The sequence below is a fragment of the Hydra viridissima genome, unplaced genomic scaffold (assembly GCF_058129835.1).
Source record: "Hydra viridissima isolate aposymbiotic clone 2 unplaced genomic scaffold, HvirCarnegie_v1 scaffold_10, whole genome shotgun sequence".
NCBI classification, from domain to species: domain Eukaryota; kingdom Metazoa; phylum Cnidaria; class Hydrozoa; order Anthoathecata; family Hydridae; genus Hydra; species Hydra viridissima.
This window is the reverse complement of record NW_028324309.1, coordinates 5,220,489-5,236,479: the sequence shown is the minus strand read 5'-3', so window position 1 is coordinate 5,236,479 and position 15,991 is coordinate 5,220,489. Positions and strand designations below refer to the sequence as shown.

The window sequence follows — 15,991 nt, the reverse complement described above, 5'->3', positions numbered from 1 at the left end:
CAACTTGAGAATTGATTTATATCAAGCAATTGATTTACTACTTCTGAAGAAAATGAGAAATTCATTAACAGAGCGTTTTTCTTTAGACGTTTATCCGTGTTTTGCAATCTGTTTAACGCCATTGTATAATTATTATGCAGCTGTCTATTTTCTCTCCACGGCTACTTTAGCTCATATCTTCCTTTTTCTGTTTTCACTGAAGTTTGTACAATAATAAGGGCGGTAGTGTCTTCTGGACTTTTCTTTATTTTTTTAAAATGCATCTCTTCCTCACCTTCAGTTGCCCATACCATTTTAATTGTGTTATTTGCATCTTCTATTTCCTTTGCACTAGGTATTACTTTCGTAAAGTGTGTTTGAAGAGGCCCTCCAGTACCGCCAATACCTGTCCGTCCAAGCGGTGTGAACCGGGCCACTGGTTCACAAAATTCTCCTCTTTCTGGTTCATTACAATCTCCTCCTACTGGTTGATTAAATTCTCCTCTTACTGGTTTATTAAATTCTCCTCTTATTTGCAATATGAAACTCAGTATAGTACAGACCTATTAGAATATAAATTTTAGGTTTTGGTCCAGCATTTGGGAATTCGATGTTTCTTAGATGTCTCTAATTGTTTGACATTTTTCTCCAATTAACTGCTGGTGCCAGTTACATTATTTACTGTAAAAACTTCCGTTGTTATTATTGTTTTTCCATTCAATGATTCCAGCTGGAATTCCACCAGCATCGTTTCGAATTAATCAACTTTTCCATTTATCATGTTTATAGCTACTTTTTCTATCTTACTCTACAGTGACAACTCAGCCGTTACATCAGAACTCAATTGCATCTTAGTACTTTCATCGTAAAGCAATGCGTTAGTTGCAACTTTATTATTTCCATTACAAAGAATAACCGGCACCATTCGAAGGGATAAACAGTTCATAACGTGTTTTGAATGTAGTTAGATGTTTGACGTATGAGAGTTTTCTATTACCATGTTTTTTTTCTTGGGTTCTTCAGAAATTCTCTCATTTTGACATTTCTTCTTGTGATGTAAACAACTATGAGTATCTGTACAGCCTTCAATTCCACAAACTCTTTTGTTCCTGCATTCCTTTGACAATTGATTAGAATTCAACCATCTAAAGCAAAATTCACTTTTTTTGGCTGTTTCCCATCTTTCTTTAAGTACTTGATTTTCAAATGTTGGACACTCCCATATTTTGTGATCGTTTTGCCAGTTCCTTTTTCTGAGCCATGAAGCGTTTCTGTAGTTGCAGTTTGAAAATTTGCTTCTTTAACAATAAACTGTTTTAGAGTTTCAATATTTTCGTTTAATCTGCATTCATAGACCCAACGTTTATATCTTATTAACATCATCTCTGGAACCTTTTTTGCAGTTGGTGATATAAAGTTTCGTCACCAAGTTCTTCATTTCTAATTGCCTATTTTAAGTTTTTTACTGCGTCATCAAACAAGTCGGGAAATTTTTCCATACCTTTTGGTTGGTTTCCCTCATAGGTTTTAAGTTGTTCAATTCATCCAAATACATGAAGACCATTCTCCTCGTTCCGCTATTTTTTCTTTCAAGTCTTTCTTTTGCATCTTCATAGATAAACGAATTATGCTCATTCCTTCAATTGCTTTTAATGCTTCGAGTCATAAATATTGACGTAACTGAAATAATTTATATTCATCTGTCGCTGGAGCTTAGTTGATAGATACGTCGAATGAAACTTTCCAATTTTCTTTAGCTCTTTTTATCACCATTAAAAATTGGTGCAGAGACGCGTTTTAGTTGCTTTCATACATCCTGTCCAATTTTTGCAATCCTATATATATATATATATATATATATATATATATATATATATATATATATATATATATATATATATATATATATATAGAGAGAGAGAGAGAGAGAGAGAGAGAGAGAGAGAGAGAGAGAGATCCGAAGGTGATCACATATAATTCCGATTGTGTATTATAAATTATATTTTTGAAGATCAACACAGTGTACATTTGTTACTTTTAAATCAACATGTTACTAATATATTTTTTAGACTGTTTATACAAGTTTAAGTCTTTAATTTAAATAAATTCGTTTTTAATAGTTGCCATAGGTAGGCTATATTCGGTACAATTATGGTAATTTATCATATAAAAACAATCCGACACCACAACCACGTATAATTATTGGATCGACATGTCTCTTCATATGCCAAATTGCAACAAAATAATTTTGGTGTTAATTTCTTTTGATTATACATAGATATTTTGAAGAAAAATTTCCTAAATTTTTTTCGATTTGATATTTGTTTCCTATAAAATGTTACCCAGCATTTAAAATCAATACAATCAAACAACAACAACAACAACAACAAGAAGCAAAGATTGTGCAAAAAAAAATAGTCAAATCTGTTTAAAGGTTTTTGAGTAATTAATGATTAAATGGTGGTGATGTTCTTTTTATAAAATTTTATAAAAAACATGCGATAACTTTCACAAAAAAAGCCACAAGTCTCACAATATTAGAAATAACCCTGATTGCTTATACCAAATTATGTACTGTAAAATGCGCAGAATGCTTATTATGCTTATCTACAAAGCTGGAGATGATGAATAAAAATGGATTTTAAAGTTTAATACGGCAGCCCCTTTAACTTTGGTAAAAACTGGTATTTCTGCACTTGCCTTAACTTCTCTGTAAACCAGTATTATCCATTAACTGTGACCAAGGGCCTATTCTATACTTTTTTACTTTTTTATCAAAACAATTTAGAAGTGAAAACAGTGGTATATTTCTAGCTGATTGCCAAATTAATGATGCTCCTAAATTGTTATTTTGAATGACAATCATGAATTTTAGCCACCTACCTAACCTCTGATGTTTCCAATTAACAGATGCAATTAAAAGTATGGAGCCGAATTTATTCTTTTAGTTATTCGTCAAATAATTTTAGTTTTTGAATGTAGCTTTACTTTTTAATTCGTGTATATGAAAACCGAGACATTAAGGAATCAACGGGAGTTTGAATAAAGAATAAGTTAACTCAATGGGTGTGACAGTATTTCATGTTAAATTTGGAGCTTTAAATCGTTGCTTCTAATCATACATAATAACTAAATCTTAAATCTTATGCATTATAGATGTCCCGTCTGTCGCTATGGTTGGTCCTGTCCGATAATTGGAATATGGAAGTATTAACAACATTTAGTAACTATTTAATTATACTTTATATAAATATAACACTACATAAAAAATATAATTTACAAAATGTTCGTCTCAAGTCAAAATAAATTTTCCAAAGAGTAAATTTCACTTAACAAGGGCAGTCTTTTGAGAATGAAAATTTGTAAAAAGTGCTGGAAGAAACATGATAATCACTTTTATATATATTTATCATAACTACAGTTTTCACGTTTCTTTTTTAAAAGCAAAAACGTATGCATTAGCATTCAAAGCGCAAATTAATTAAAAGAGAATTTAAGTCTAGTAATTGTATTTTCTTTTAAACTAGTAAAGTCAGAAACAGACTAACTGTTTGTTTGCAAGCTATTCTAGTCTTTTAAAAAGCCTGTAACCCAAATAGTATTTCAAACACAGATGTTAGTATATTGTTGAAACTTCTTCGTAAGAGGGCAGAACGTTTGCGGAAAGATCTAAATAAAAAATAGGCATTTAAGTAGCCTGGCTAAAAAATTTAACAATTTTTTCCTGATTTTACGTTTAATTTTAGGTAAATGGAGGTTCGCTGATTAGAAAACTGACTTCTGTTCATTCACTTAACTGAAAGATCTTTAAGTATATGCATGTGAAAACAGTTATATACTGAATTGATCCACAAGGATAAACGAAATATCCGCATCGTAAACCAACCAAGAGAAAAAAATCATTTTTCCTCTCCTTCACATAACGCGGAGGGGGACCGCTTAAAATACATTTGTACTGAATTTCCTATTTAGAGTTTTAACAAAAGAAAAGCTGGTGTTTTTTGATGGAACAAAAATCAGAAATTTATATTAATAACTGAAATGGTAAAGATTTAAGGATTGTGTGAAAACTCTTTGAGGAAATTAAAGAAAGAAATATAACAATTTGGTAGAAAAATTAATTATGATGATCATGACTATTATCATGATCATCACCATCATAATCATTATCATCATCATAATCATCACCATCATGATCGTTATCATGATTATTATCATGATCATCATTATGGTCATCATCATGATTATGATGATCGTCATTATCATCATCACAATAATCATCATGATCATCATCATTTTTATCATCAATATCATCATCATCATCATCACATCCCATCATCATCATCTTCATTATCATCATCTTCATTATCATCATCTTCATTATCATCATCTTCATTATCATCATCTTCATTATCATCATCTTCATTATCATCATCTTCATTATCATCATCTTCATTATCATCATCTTCATTATCATCATCTTCATTATCATCATCTTCATTATCATCATCTTCATTATTATCATCATTTTTATCATCATTATAATCATCATCATCATCATCATCATCATCATCATCATCATCATCATCATCATCATCATCATCATCATCATCATCATGTCTTGTAAATGTAAATAACATACCTTGCTGAAATCCTGCATTTGAATATTGATAAGCTGGAGGAGGTTGGTTGACTTCAGGCTCAGAATACAGTTCTGAATTTCTCATAGGTCTTCTAAATCTATCATCATTCACTGCTGAATCAAATGTTTGTAAATGGTTTTCTACCCGTTGCTCTCTGGAGGGTTTTTTACAAGAATTGGGAAAAGTTGTATAAAAATGACAAATTAAAATTAAAAAACCAACTATCACGAGGATCAGTCCAACAGTTAACATAGCCGAATCATCAAAAAACAAACAAAAATAAGTTGTTCCAGCTACAAACATATTTAACTCAAAAAGAATCCAAACAATGTGACACGAAACTGTCTTTAGTGTAGCCATGAGCTTATGAAAATAAATTATTTTTCCTAAGACTGAAGTATAATTAAATGTTGGGAAGGTCCTTATCTTGAAAAAATGCAAGAATTGGGCTCAATTCATTTTAGTATAATAATGCACTGATTGAAAAATATGGTGGAGATTGATGACTATTAACAGGTAGCACATGAGCGTTAAGTTTAAATACATTTATATGACTTTCAAAAGCTAATTAACTTACACACTCTGGCTCTAAGAATCTGTCAAAGACTATTCCAGAACAAATATAATATAAGCATGCTTAAAGAAGATTTAAAGAAATACATTGGTATATTTAATAAGTTATTTAAACCAAATAAACTACTTGTCTCTATTATTTCAAAGTGTATTCATAAGAAATAAAAATATTTTCCTTCTCAAATTAAAAATAGACTCATGCTTCCTAAGGCATAAATAAATTAATAGGCTATCAGTCAGTTAGAAGATAAGTGTAAACTGTTACAGTTACTAATGATAGTGCAGAGCTAGAAATTGCTTTCATTCAAGCATATACCCAGCTCATGACACAGGAAGGTAACCTTCAGTGTCTCTCACAAGATGCATAAGAGCATCCCTAATTTTAAAAGGAACACACAAAGAACTGGACAGCAATGGATTAATAATCTGATAATTTTTATTTAAAAAAAATTCTTACTTAATAATGATTTACCGTACTTAAATAATCGTACGTTAAAGAAAATCAGTTTAACAGGGAAATATTCTAGAAAAAAGAGTCAAAGTCAAACTTAGTAAGGAATAATGACGTATTAGAATAATAGTAAAACTTAACATACATACATACATACATACATACATACATACATACATACATACATACATACATACATACATACATACATACATACATACATACATACATACATACATACATACATACATACATACATACATACATACATACATACATACATACATACATACATACATACATACATACATACATACATACATACATACATACATACATACATACATACATACATACATATACTTTGGGAAATAAGAAAAACATCCTGAATGAAATGAAGTGGCGATATTTGTCATTTTAAGCATCATCAAGATTTTCATTTAAGCTAACTCTGCAGATAGTTAATCCATAATGATACCAGCCATAAAAGTTGACATGTTAAAAGAACTTTTTATAATCTAAACTCTGAAATTTAAAACTAAAAAATAAAACAAAATTATACATGAAGTGAAAATAAATTCTATTCAGAAAAAACAGTTCGAGCAGAAACGTTAAAGGAAAAAACATAGCTGCAGAGTTGTTAAAATGAAAAAGTTAGTTTAGTAATTTAATATCTTTAGGATTTTTCTTCATGATGATGAACTTTTTACTATTTTTTTTTCATGGTTACAACGGTGTTAGAGAAATTTAGTGAAAATGCTTGTGTTTAAGATTTACATATATTTCTTTAAATATAGTCATTTTCCCAAAATTGATTTTTTAATCATGCTTCTTCTCGACATTGAAAGTCCATTAAAGCTTTGTACCTTCTTTGATTGCCTTCTTTGATTGGTTTGATGGTGTAAAGAAGTGTCGTTACTAAAAAATCTCCGTAATCATATAAACTTTTAATACAAAGGTCTAATTCTATCAAGCAAACATGCAATACGTTTTAATTCTTTTTCACCTCCTTTTTTTTTATATTGAAATATTGTTTTTTCATATGAGAGAATATTGGTTTATATTTGGGATAAATGCAAAGTAAGATTTTTTTGCATCGACTGCAATTGTAAACAAAACCATTATTTATAAATGTAAAACGAAAGAGAAAGTTTGATAATAATCTCATTAAAGCACTTATACTCATTTTAAAAAAGATGCAAGAGTGTGATAAAGCCATCTACTGTCTTATTCTTTCCTTTAATAACGGATTATTGAATAAATGTTGTTAAGAAAACATTATTTTAAAAAAAAATCATGACTTAAAGATACCAGCGTTTTATTGTGAAAAAGTCCATTTAAGCAGCACTCGTGGTATTAAGAAACTTACGAAATGTATAGTTGTCAAAATATCTATATTTATCATTTTGTGCAATTTTTGTTTTAGGAATAAGGTTTTAAATTAATGTTTTTGCGAATAAATGCGAGATATTCATTTTGTAGTTTTAAAAATGTCAGTACTTGATCGCTAATGTTTACCAAAAATCGTAAACGTTGAAAAAATCCTCATGTCTAATAACTTTAATAAATATTTAATAACTTGGTTGTAATTATTTTTCTGCAACCTAGCAACTAAATGAGTCTTTCATTGTACGTGAAGTAGATGATTATGACAATGATTTATTAAAGTTTTTCCTAATATGTTAGGTTTTTCTTGGATACATGCGGAAATCAATCTAGTCCAACACTTGCAGTTTAATTAATCAGGCTCTTATCATCCGCAACGCCATTTCAACTGTGACAAGAAATTCTGATCGCACCAACCATACGTCCGAAAAAAAATTTCTTGCAAACAAATAGTTAAAGTAATTTTGACAAAATAATGGCGAATAGAAAGACTATTGAGGTTGTCAAAGCTCTCCACGCGGGAATATCAGTATCTGAGATTGTTCACGATCTCAAGATAATCAGAAGGAATGTTTAAAATATTTTGGAAAAGGCTAGAGACTTGTAGGATCACGGAAAAGAAGTCCGGAAGAGGCAGACTCATTTCAGTTCTTAACCGTGGTTTTGACAAAAAGACCAAGAAGACGATCCGGACTAACCTAGCAAATATATTGAAAATCATTTCCGGAGATCTTTGGGTAAGTGCTTTGTCTGTCAGAAAGACTGTGAAGGAAGCTACGGCACATTCTTTAGCTAAGAAAAAAAGGTTTATGCTCACTGAAAGACTAAATGACTTAAAAAAGAAGATCAAATCTATTATTAAAACGAAGATACCAAGTATCTTCTTATTGGAGTAAAAGTATTTTACAGTGAATCTGGTCTCTAACTCCCGTCATGATTGATTTATCTCATCTTCAATAGTCTGGGATTTTCCAGACAATGTCAAGTTATAAGCTCAGACAAACCATCCCTTACAGATCATGATTTTTGGATAGGCCAGCTCCGATGGTATGAAAATGCAATCAGTATTTCTACCTTCAAAACTAAAAATGGATGCCTAAGATTGCTTTGAAAAAGTTCTAAAGCCGAGAATTTTCCTTGGGTTCAAATTGATTAGTCTGAACCTAAAAATTTTGTTTTCATGCTATACGGAGCACGGATTCACATTAAGGCTGAAGTTTTGCCCAAATATGATATAGCCACCTTGCTCTCCTGACCTTTATTCTTAGGACCTCAAAGTTTAGGATTGTTAGCCACAAAATCTTTAACCGACTCATCAGCTCAGTATCTTGGGCCTTAGACCTAAAGTATGGCATGTTACTGATAAAAGCTTACCATTTTTGATAACACCGACTTATCAGCTCAGTATCTTGGGCCTTGACCGCGCTAACAGACAGTTACATCAAGAAGACCTACTCAATGTTCTTATTTTTGATTTGACAAAGAATACTACTTAAGGTAATTAAATAGATATTAACTAAACCTTATAGCTATTTTCATTTGATGAAATAAAACTTTTTTTTTTGTTTACTTATGCAAACTGAGTATCTTTGGGCTCAAAGGTTTTATCTCAGAAATGTGTCGAAAACTTAACAAATGCACGGTAATGGGCGGTTTTTAAAACGAAACTTAATCAAGTGTATAGTGGTTTCTAATTGTCTTTTTTACCTTTCTGTAGAAAACAAAGAGCGTATGCTTAATAAAACCAACAGTTGTTATGGAAATAAACTCTAATTTATCATATAAATGAAGATTATGGTGATTAAAAAATTGATTTAAATTTTTTTTACTCTCGTAACCGTCTGACATTGCAACACTAAATTTGAAAGTAGATATTCCAACAGTTGTTCAGCAGTTTCCAACAATCAAAAACATTAGACCCTTTTATGTGTGCCACAATCTTATTGATCAAAAGTTACAATTTTGGTGACTGCTAAAAACTATACTTTTGTTGTACAAGATAAGATGAACTATATATGGAATATAAAGCAATGCTCTTTATAGACAGTTAATATCAACTTATTGAAATATGGAGGATTTCTTAAAAATTATTAGGGTAAGTAGATTTTACCATTTTTTACAAGTATCAAAGTAAGTGATGTTACTCTTATTGTAACTAAGGTATAACTAAGGCTTTAATATATTTCGAATATGCTAAATTCAAAATCGCCGGCGTATGTGTTAAGTTGCAAAAATATTTTGACGTGCAATCATTGAAGTTTCAATTTTGAAGCAAGTTATCCCTATTCAAGATATCTCATTTTAAGTTTATAATGAAACCAACAAAATGATTGTAGCATTACAGCTGCTAATCAAACTTGGTATATCTATTGATAAAAGAATAAGTAAATAGAGTAATATAAAAAAGTAAAAATAAAATCATTTGCTAGAATTACAAATATTAACAAGTACACAAAAATGCTGAGAGTTATAGTTACATCTATTTCAGTAAAAAAATTGAAAAGTATGGAAGTTTCCATATAAATTGTTCATGACGGACACAAGTGCATTCAGACAGGTTATTCAGTACTATTACTACTATAGTATTCATGTAAAGCCAACTGCAAATATCATAACTGAGCCAGCTAGAAATACTTTAAAATCAAATTGGGCTGCAGTGAATCCTAATCTTCATTTCACAACTGAAAAATATATTTCAAGAAATGTAAAAGATCATCTCATTCTTATGAAAAGCATTTAGCATATGCATAGTAGAGCAAGTACCAAACGATATCTAAATGCTAATTTAGGTAAGCTTTTTGATATTTCTGCTTCAAAAGCTCATCTTTTGAAGGGTTGCTGATGAAACAAAATCTCTCACACAATGTACGAAGTCATCCAAAGAAACTAGCAATACATCTGAAACTGAGGCAAACTTATTGTTATTTTATTGACATATTTTAAGTACATTCGAATTGAAAATCCATTTTGTATGCTGCATGATAATCTGATCCCTGCATGATTATCTAGGAGGTAATGCTATTCGGAACTTGGTGGCTGTATGTTCGGGTGATGCAATAAGGGAAGTTCTCACTCATTCAGTTTTATGTCGCTACCGCATTTTGTGAAGAAATAGTCTTGCTAGAAAGTGCATGGCTAGTTTCCATATGTAAAACAGTGCGTTGTTAAAAAACTGTCATTGCGTATTTTTAAAGATTCCAACCTGAGAAAAACAAACAGCTCGCAGAAATAAAAGCATATCATCAAAAGTTACTTGAAAATATAGAAAGATTAGAGAAAGAAAAAAAATTTTAGTGTCATTTTGACATGCTTTATAACATCGAGCTTATTTAAAGAAGGGTATCTCAACCTTTTTTTTAAACCTTATATTTCATAAAAAACGAAATAGGAGTCTTTGAGAGACTGATTTAAAAATATTTTGCTTGACTATCGAGTTTTTCATTTTCAATATTTTTGTTTTTTCTTTATGGAGAAGTAACAAAAATTATGAAAATGATATACTAATGTTAATTTTCTATACATTCTCTCTTATAACAATCAATTAAAAGTAGCAATCATGAATATTCTGTTAAATTCAGTTTTGAAAATGTGCAATGGTTTAAATTTAAATATTTATGAAAAAGACTTACTGGCATATAGTAACTATGGCAAGTGAAGGAAAATATTTGAATGAAACTCAACGAAAACTTGTTACAGACTTGGTTAAACAAGAAATATCTTGGGAAAAGTACAAGAAGTTACAAATATTTCGTAACAATAATAAGAGTCATTGTAAAGAAATACAGACTATTTAAATCCAAGAGATATTAAAGCAAATGTTAAGAATATAAACAAAGATCGATTAGAAGGTGCAAAAAAATTGCCAATATTATAAAAAACGTAACAGGAACCACAACTTCACAAACATCAATTAAAAATTGTAATTACAAAGTAGGGTTTAGTGGATTTGTAGCTCGTAAGAAACTATTTTTTATAAAAAATCATATCAAGACACAACTGAGTTTTTACAACTAAGTATGATTTGATGCTATTTTCTATTTGGCACAAAGTTCTTTGATTTGATGAATCCTAGTTTAATTTGAAAAAGTTGAAGGAGAGCGAAGGGTTTGGTGAAAGAGGGGAGAATCTTTTCATTTGAGTTGATTGAGAGGAACAGTTAAACATGGTGGTTGAAATGTGATGGTTTGGAGATTGGATTTCATGGCATTGTGTTGAAAAGTTTGAATTTATCAATGAAAACAGAAATCGTAGTTTGTATGTTAATATATTGACATACCCTAACTGTAAAAGAGCCTATACCAAGCTTCCTACTGCAGTCTCTGTTAACATCTTTTTGCTGTTTTAAAGAAGGTAAACTCTTCTTTTAAAACCGGAATATTTTGACCTTTAAATCGTCACTCCAAATTAATTTTTCAACTTTTTCTTTTATCCCTTTAAGGTGATCAAGGGCCTTTTCTAGTCTTTTTTTTACCTATTTGTTATATTTTTGTAAATTTCATATTACTGTGAGGACGGAAAATGAAAAAATTATAAGCATTATCTTTATGTTTTTACCGGTCTCAAGCATGTAACATTCGATCGAAGAAAAGAGCGAGTCAGCCATGTTACCAGGTGGACACACATGTTCAATGACAAGTTCCGCCATTAATATTTAATCTGTTTTTGCAAACACAGCTAGATATACAATGATATGAGTTTAATATAAAAGTTCTCGAAAGTTCCGTTGTTAATCTGAGACAACGACTAATCAAGAGAAAACTAGTAAAACCTGTTTTAGAGAACCACGACTCAGAAGTTGAAAAAAAAAGTATTACACGAATTTGAAGAATGAGTAATCTATTTTCTGTACGGACAGATAAAAAAGGAACGGTTGAGAAAATCTTACAGATTTTCCAAGATTTTTTAGAGGGAGTTTTAATGGAGATTTTATGAAGAATTTTTATTTATAGAGAGAACTTTTGAAGATATATTAAAAAAGAGTTTTAAGAGATTTTCAGAAACTCTAATTATGAGAAGAGAATTTTGGAGATTTTAAAGAGGACTTTATGAGAAAAGAGTTTTTGAAGATTTAAAGAAAATTTTATGAGAAGAATTTATGGAAATTTAAAGATAACCTTGTGAGAAGAATCGGTAAGAAAAGAAAGTTGAGTGACTTTAAATATGCGTCATAATCTGTATTAGCGTATTGTTATTTGAATAAATATTTGACAAGGTTCTCTGTTGTAAAAGTTTCTGAATATTCAAGTTTTTGTGCAGCTGATGGGCCTAAGTTAAGTAAAATCAATAATATAAGAAGTTAAAATTACAAGATTTGATTATATTTGCGCTTTTTAAGGAAAAAAAACAAAGAGAATTGTAAAAAGAGAATGTTAAAAAATTTTATTACCTTTCGTAAGTGGTAGAAGCTTCTTTGTTCACAATCAGAGATGATGCAATTTGCTCAGCTCCCATCTCATCTTTATATGCAAGTTTTTTTGAGATTAAAGTTCAGGTATTTTAATGGATTGATCTCCTTGATTAGGTCTTTGTAACTTTTTGTGACAAGCACCACAAATGATTGATGGTATTATTTGTTGTGTGAAATCAAAGTTTGAACACACAAGAGAATTCACTCAGCCAATCATAAATTTAGTTCGCATTTAGCTTTCTGCATGCATAGAAAATGCACAGATCTTCGACAGTCCTCATTTGTGCCAAAATTGAGTTATTAATCTTTTCCCTAAAAAACGATATTTTCAAAATATATTAAAAAATTTTTTTTTTGGGAACAAGTTATGCTTCTATCAGATGATTGATAACTAAATTTCTTTCTATATGCTTGTACTATATAAAATTTTGCAACAGCAACTGTCATCAGGTAATTTTATTTATTTCTCAAACAATATTAATTATATTCATTATAATGTAGAATACCATTTATAATATATGGCAATATTTACTTACATATGCCCCCTAAAAATTAATAGACATATATCAGTAATGTATGTATTAACAAACTAACCTAAATTATTCCACAGCATAATTTCAGAACATTATCTTTTGGGAGAAATGAGGGCCGATTTTGCCATTATTGCCTAACTTAACTAAAAATGTAATATCTTTAACGGACAAAAATGAGTGATTTTCAAACATTTAGAAAATAAACATCTTACCATATACATTATTCCCACCAAAGGCTGTCTCCGGGACAAGAAATTAATATTAGTACCTCAATTCGGCAGTCCCTGAGCTCTAAAGCATTGCCTCTAAACATACATAACTATTTCTTTATATCGCATGCGTCATAGATGCCCTGTCTGTCATTAAGGTTCGTCATATTCGTTACAAGGGATATGGAAAAATTATCAACTTATAGTGACTATTTACATATACTTTATATAATTGTATAACACTAAATAATAATTATAAATTGCAAAATATTTGTCTAAGACTAATAAGAAACAATAAGACAGGCAAAGGGAAAGTTTCATATAACAAAGGTAGCCTTTTGACGATTAAAATTTATCCAAAAAAATTGGAAGCAACATTGTTATCACATTTACATATATTTAACATTACTGCACTTTTCACATTATTTTTTTTTTAAACAAAAAAGAACGTTTTAACTTTCAAAGCGCAAATTTCGAACTTAATTAAAATAAGCAGTGTGATCTTCATTAAAATCACTGACCCGAAGTAAAAATACTTCCTATAATGAACATTAGAAAATATACAACTCCCAAAAATTGTTAAGTTACTGTAAGATTTATTTTTGATTCATAGAAATAGTTATATATTTGTTTGCTGCACAGCCATAAAATGTGCCAAAAAAAGTTTTAAATACGCATTCATTCTTCTTGGTACATAATCTTTGTAAAGCGATCATTAATGTTAAATAGCGTATAATAATTTGAAAGAAAATCCTAGCAAATATATTCTCTCTTTGAAACTAGTAAAGTCAGGAACTGACTATATATACTAGCAAAAAGCAACCCGTAATACGGGTTATGGTCGGTCTGTTAATTTATGGTGGCTGTTTTCCACAATTTAAAGTTGCGAAACCATTACTAATACCCTTTTAGAAAAACGCCTTCAAATTTAAAAAATTAAACCATTTTTAAAATTAAAATAAAAAGTATGCGGAGGTAAAATAATTTACCAATTATTTAACATTATTTGAGAAATTATAAACTGACATGTCATATCAGTGTAAGGCAGAACCATTTTCCTCGACTTTACTAAGTTCAAAACAATACGTTTTTAGTTACTGACAGAAAATAATAACACTTCATCAGGCTTTAAATTGACGAAAAAAGCTAAATTTTTGTTATATTTTTTATAACATGAACTTTATAATTAATAAGAGTAATAAAAAGCGAACGTTAATTATACATGATTTATCAATTTTTTGGTATCCCCTTGATACGTGTTTCTTTAAAAAAGGAAATTGTCTTTAAAACGTTAAATGCACACAACTAAATAAATTTATTCAAAATAACTGAACATTTGACCATTACTATTTATGGCATTAATCTGACCATTTTTATATATGGCCTCTTTGTTTCAACAGTTTTTAATAAACGGTAATTTGCTACCATTTACTAAAAATTCCTTTTGTTACTCGAAATCTAATTCTCTTAAATATTTTGACACTAATAAAGGACCTCCCTTCCCCGTTTTTGCCTTAATGGTGGTCAGGAGAATAGAGCTATTTTTATTAAGAGTAATCAAGTTTTTGATGAAGACCTTTTACCAGAATAATAAAATGTGAAACAATGATTTAAGAATTAAACATATATAAGAATTTTTCTTTCCTCAAAGTTAAGCTAATTAATTAGTTAAACACCTCATAAGATTTAAGTAACTCGATATTTGACAAATGCGCAAAACTACAATATTCACCCCCCGTTTAAAAAGATTCCCTAAGTTACGTACAACAAATATTATTAGGCATAAAATAGAGAAAATTAAAAAAAAATTGAACTAATTGCATCTATTTATATCATTTTAACTGACAAAAATTTACAATAAAAGGTAATCAGGTTTTCTTTTTATAAATCGTATAAATGCGTCAATCGTAAATCTTAAAGAAAAAAAAAAACCACATAAAAACTGAAAATCGATTTACCTATTTATAGTAACCTATTTTGACATGGCAGTTAATATAAACATTTATCGAAAATGTAACTATAAAATCTATTTCGAAGTACAAAAGGATTAACAATACTTTAAAAAAAAAATCAAATTAAGATAAATTGCATTTTTAGCATAATGTTGTCTCGGCTTTTAGTAAATAAATAAAAGCAGCAAGTTCCAATAATGAAACTACCTGCTATTCATTTTTAACAATAGACACCAACGTGAAGGTAAGCCAAGCAGTCTATCAACACAAAACATCACAACAATAACACATAACAATAGAATATTTACACCCTTGATCCTAAAATCCAGCGAAAATAACAAACCAAATTAAAATATGAAAGGCAAAAGTAGAAAACCAATTTAAAGTTAACTATATATTTATCTTTTTACTAAACATAACTACATAAAAGTATATTTGTTTTTATATTCAATATTAGTTATTCAATTACTTCAAATTTAGGACATTAAAACACCCTAGATTTAAAGATCAAGGTTGCATAATCTCCCATACACATCAGGGGCGTGGTGGCTCTAAAAAGCCCATGCGGGATTTTTATTAAAAGGCCTATATATGCGGGATTATACCATATATGCTTGATGTAAAGGCCCATACAAAAAAAAAATATACATATATATATATATATATATATATATATATATATATATATATATATATATATATATATATATATATATATATATATATAAGAACTGACCTTATTCTAATAAATCATTAATACAAACTAACAAGTTGAGATAATACTATTTGTAATTAATAGTATTGTTTGTAATACTAATAATAATAATAATAAGTGTTGATATTGATGAGTGCGAGAGA

At 29.4% G+C, this 15,991-nt stretch overlaps 1 protein-coding gene and 1 long non-coding RNA gene across 3 annotated transcripts; both read right to left on the bottom strand.

Annotated features, from left to right (window-relative positions):
• Positions 1 to 3,211: 3,211 nt before the first annotated feature.
• On the bottom strand, positions 3,212 to 6,775 carry LOC149882764 (uncharacterized). Of its 2 annotated transcripts, XR_016456563.1 has the most exons (3): positions 5,200 to 5,935; positions 4,622 to 4,776; positions 3,212 to 3,648 (listed from the first exon to the last, which is right to left on the bottom strand). XR_016456563.1 is itself a non-coding variant. In XM_090100913.1 (2 exons), exons 1-2 carry the CDS (start codon positions 4,980 to 4,982, stop codon positions 3,596 to 3,598), a joined length of 414 nt encoding a protein of 137 aa, XP_089957039.1. In that variant the 5' UTR covers positions 4,983 to 6,775; the 3' UTR covers positions 3,214 to 3,595. The 2 variants fall into 2 exon arrangements, 1 of the variants encoding a protein (XP_089957039.1); XM_090100913.1 differs by having other exon boundaries at positions 3,214 to 3,648; positions 4,622 to 6,775.
• A 2,713-nt stretch (positions 6,776 to 9,488) lies between these two features.
• On the bottom strand, positions 9,489 to 13,496 carry LOC149882763 (uncharacterized). The gene is made up of 3 exons (XR_016456567.1): positions 13,034 to 13,496; positions 12,419 to 12,751; positions 9,489 to 10,234 (listed from the first exon to the last, which is right to left on the bottom strand). It is a non-coding gene; the product is annotated as an uncharacterized LOC149882763 (long non-coding RNA).
• Between the last annotated feature and the right edge of the window lie 2,495 nt (positions 13,497 to 15,991).

Coding starts and splice junctions, on each gene's coding strand:
- LOC149882764 (XM_090100913.1), bottom strand. CDS start 4,982: ATGGCTACACTAAAGACAGTTTCGTGTCACATTGTTTGGATTCTTTTT. Junction 3,649..4,621: donor AAATGCAGGATTTCAGCAAG/GTATGTTATTTA, acceptor TTTTTTATTTAG/ATCTTTCCGCAAACGTTCTG.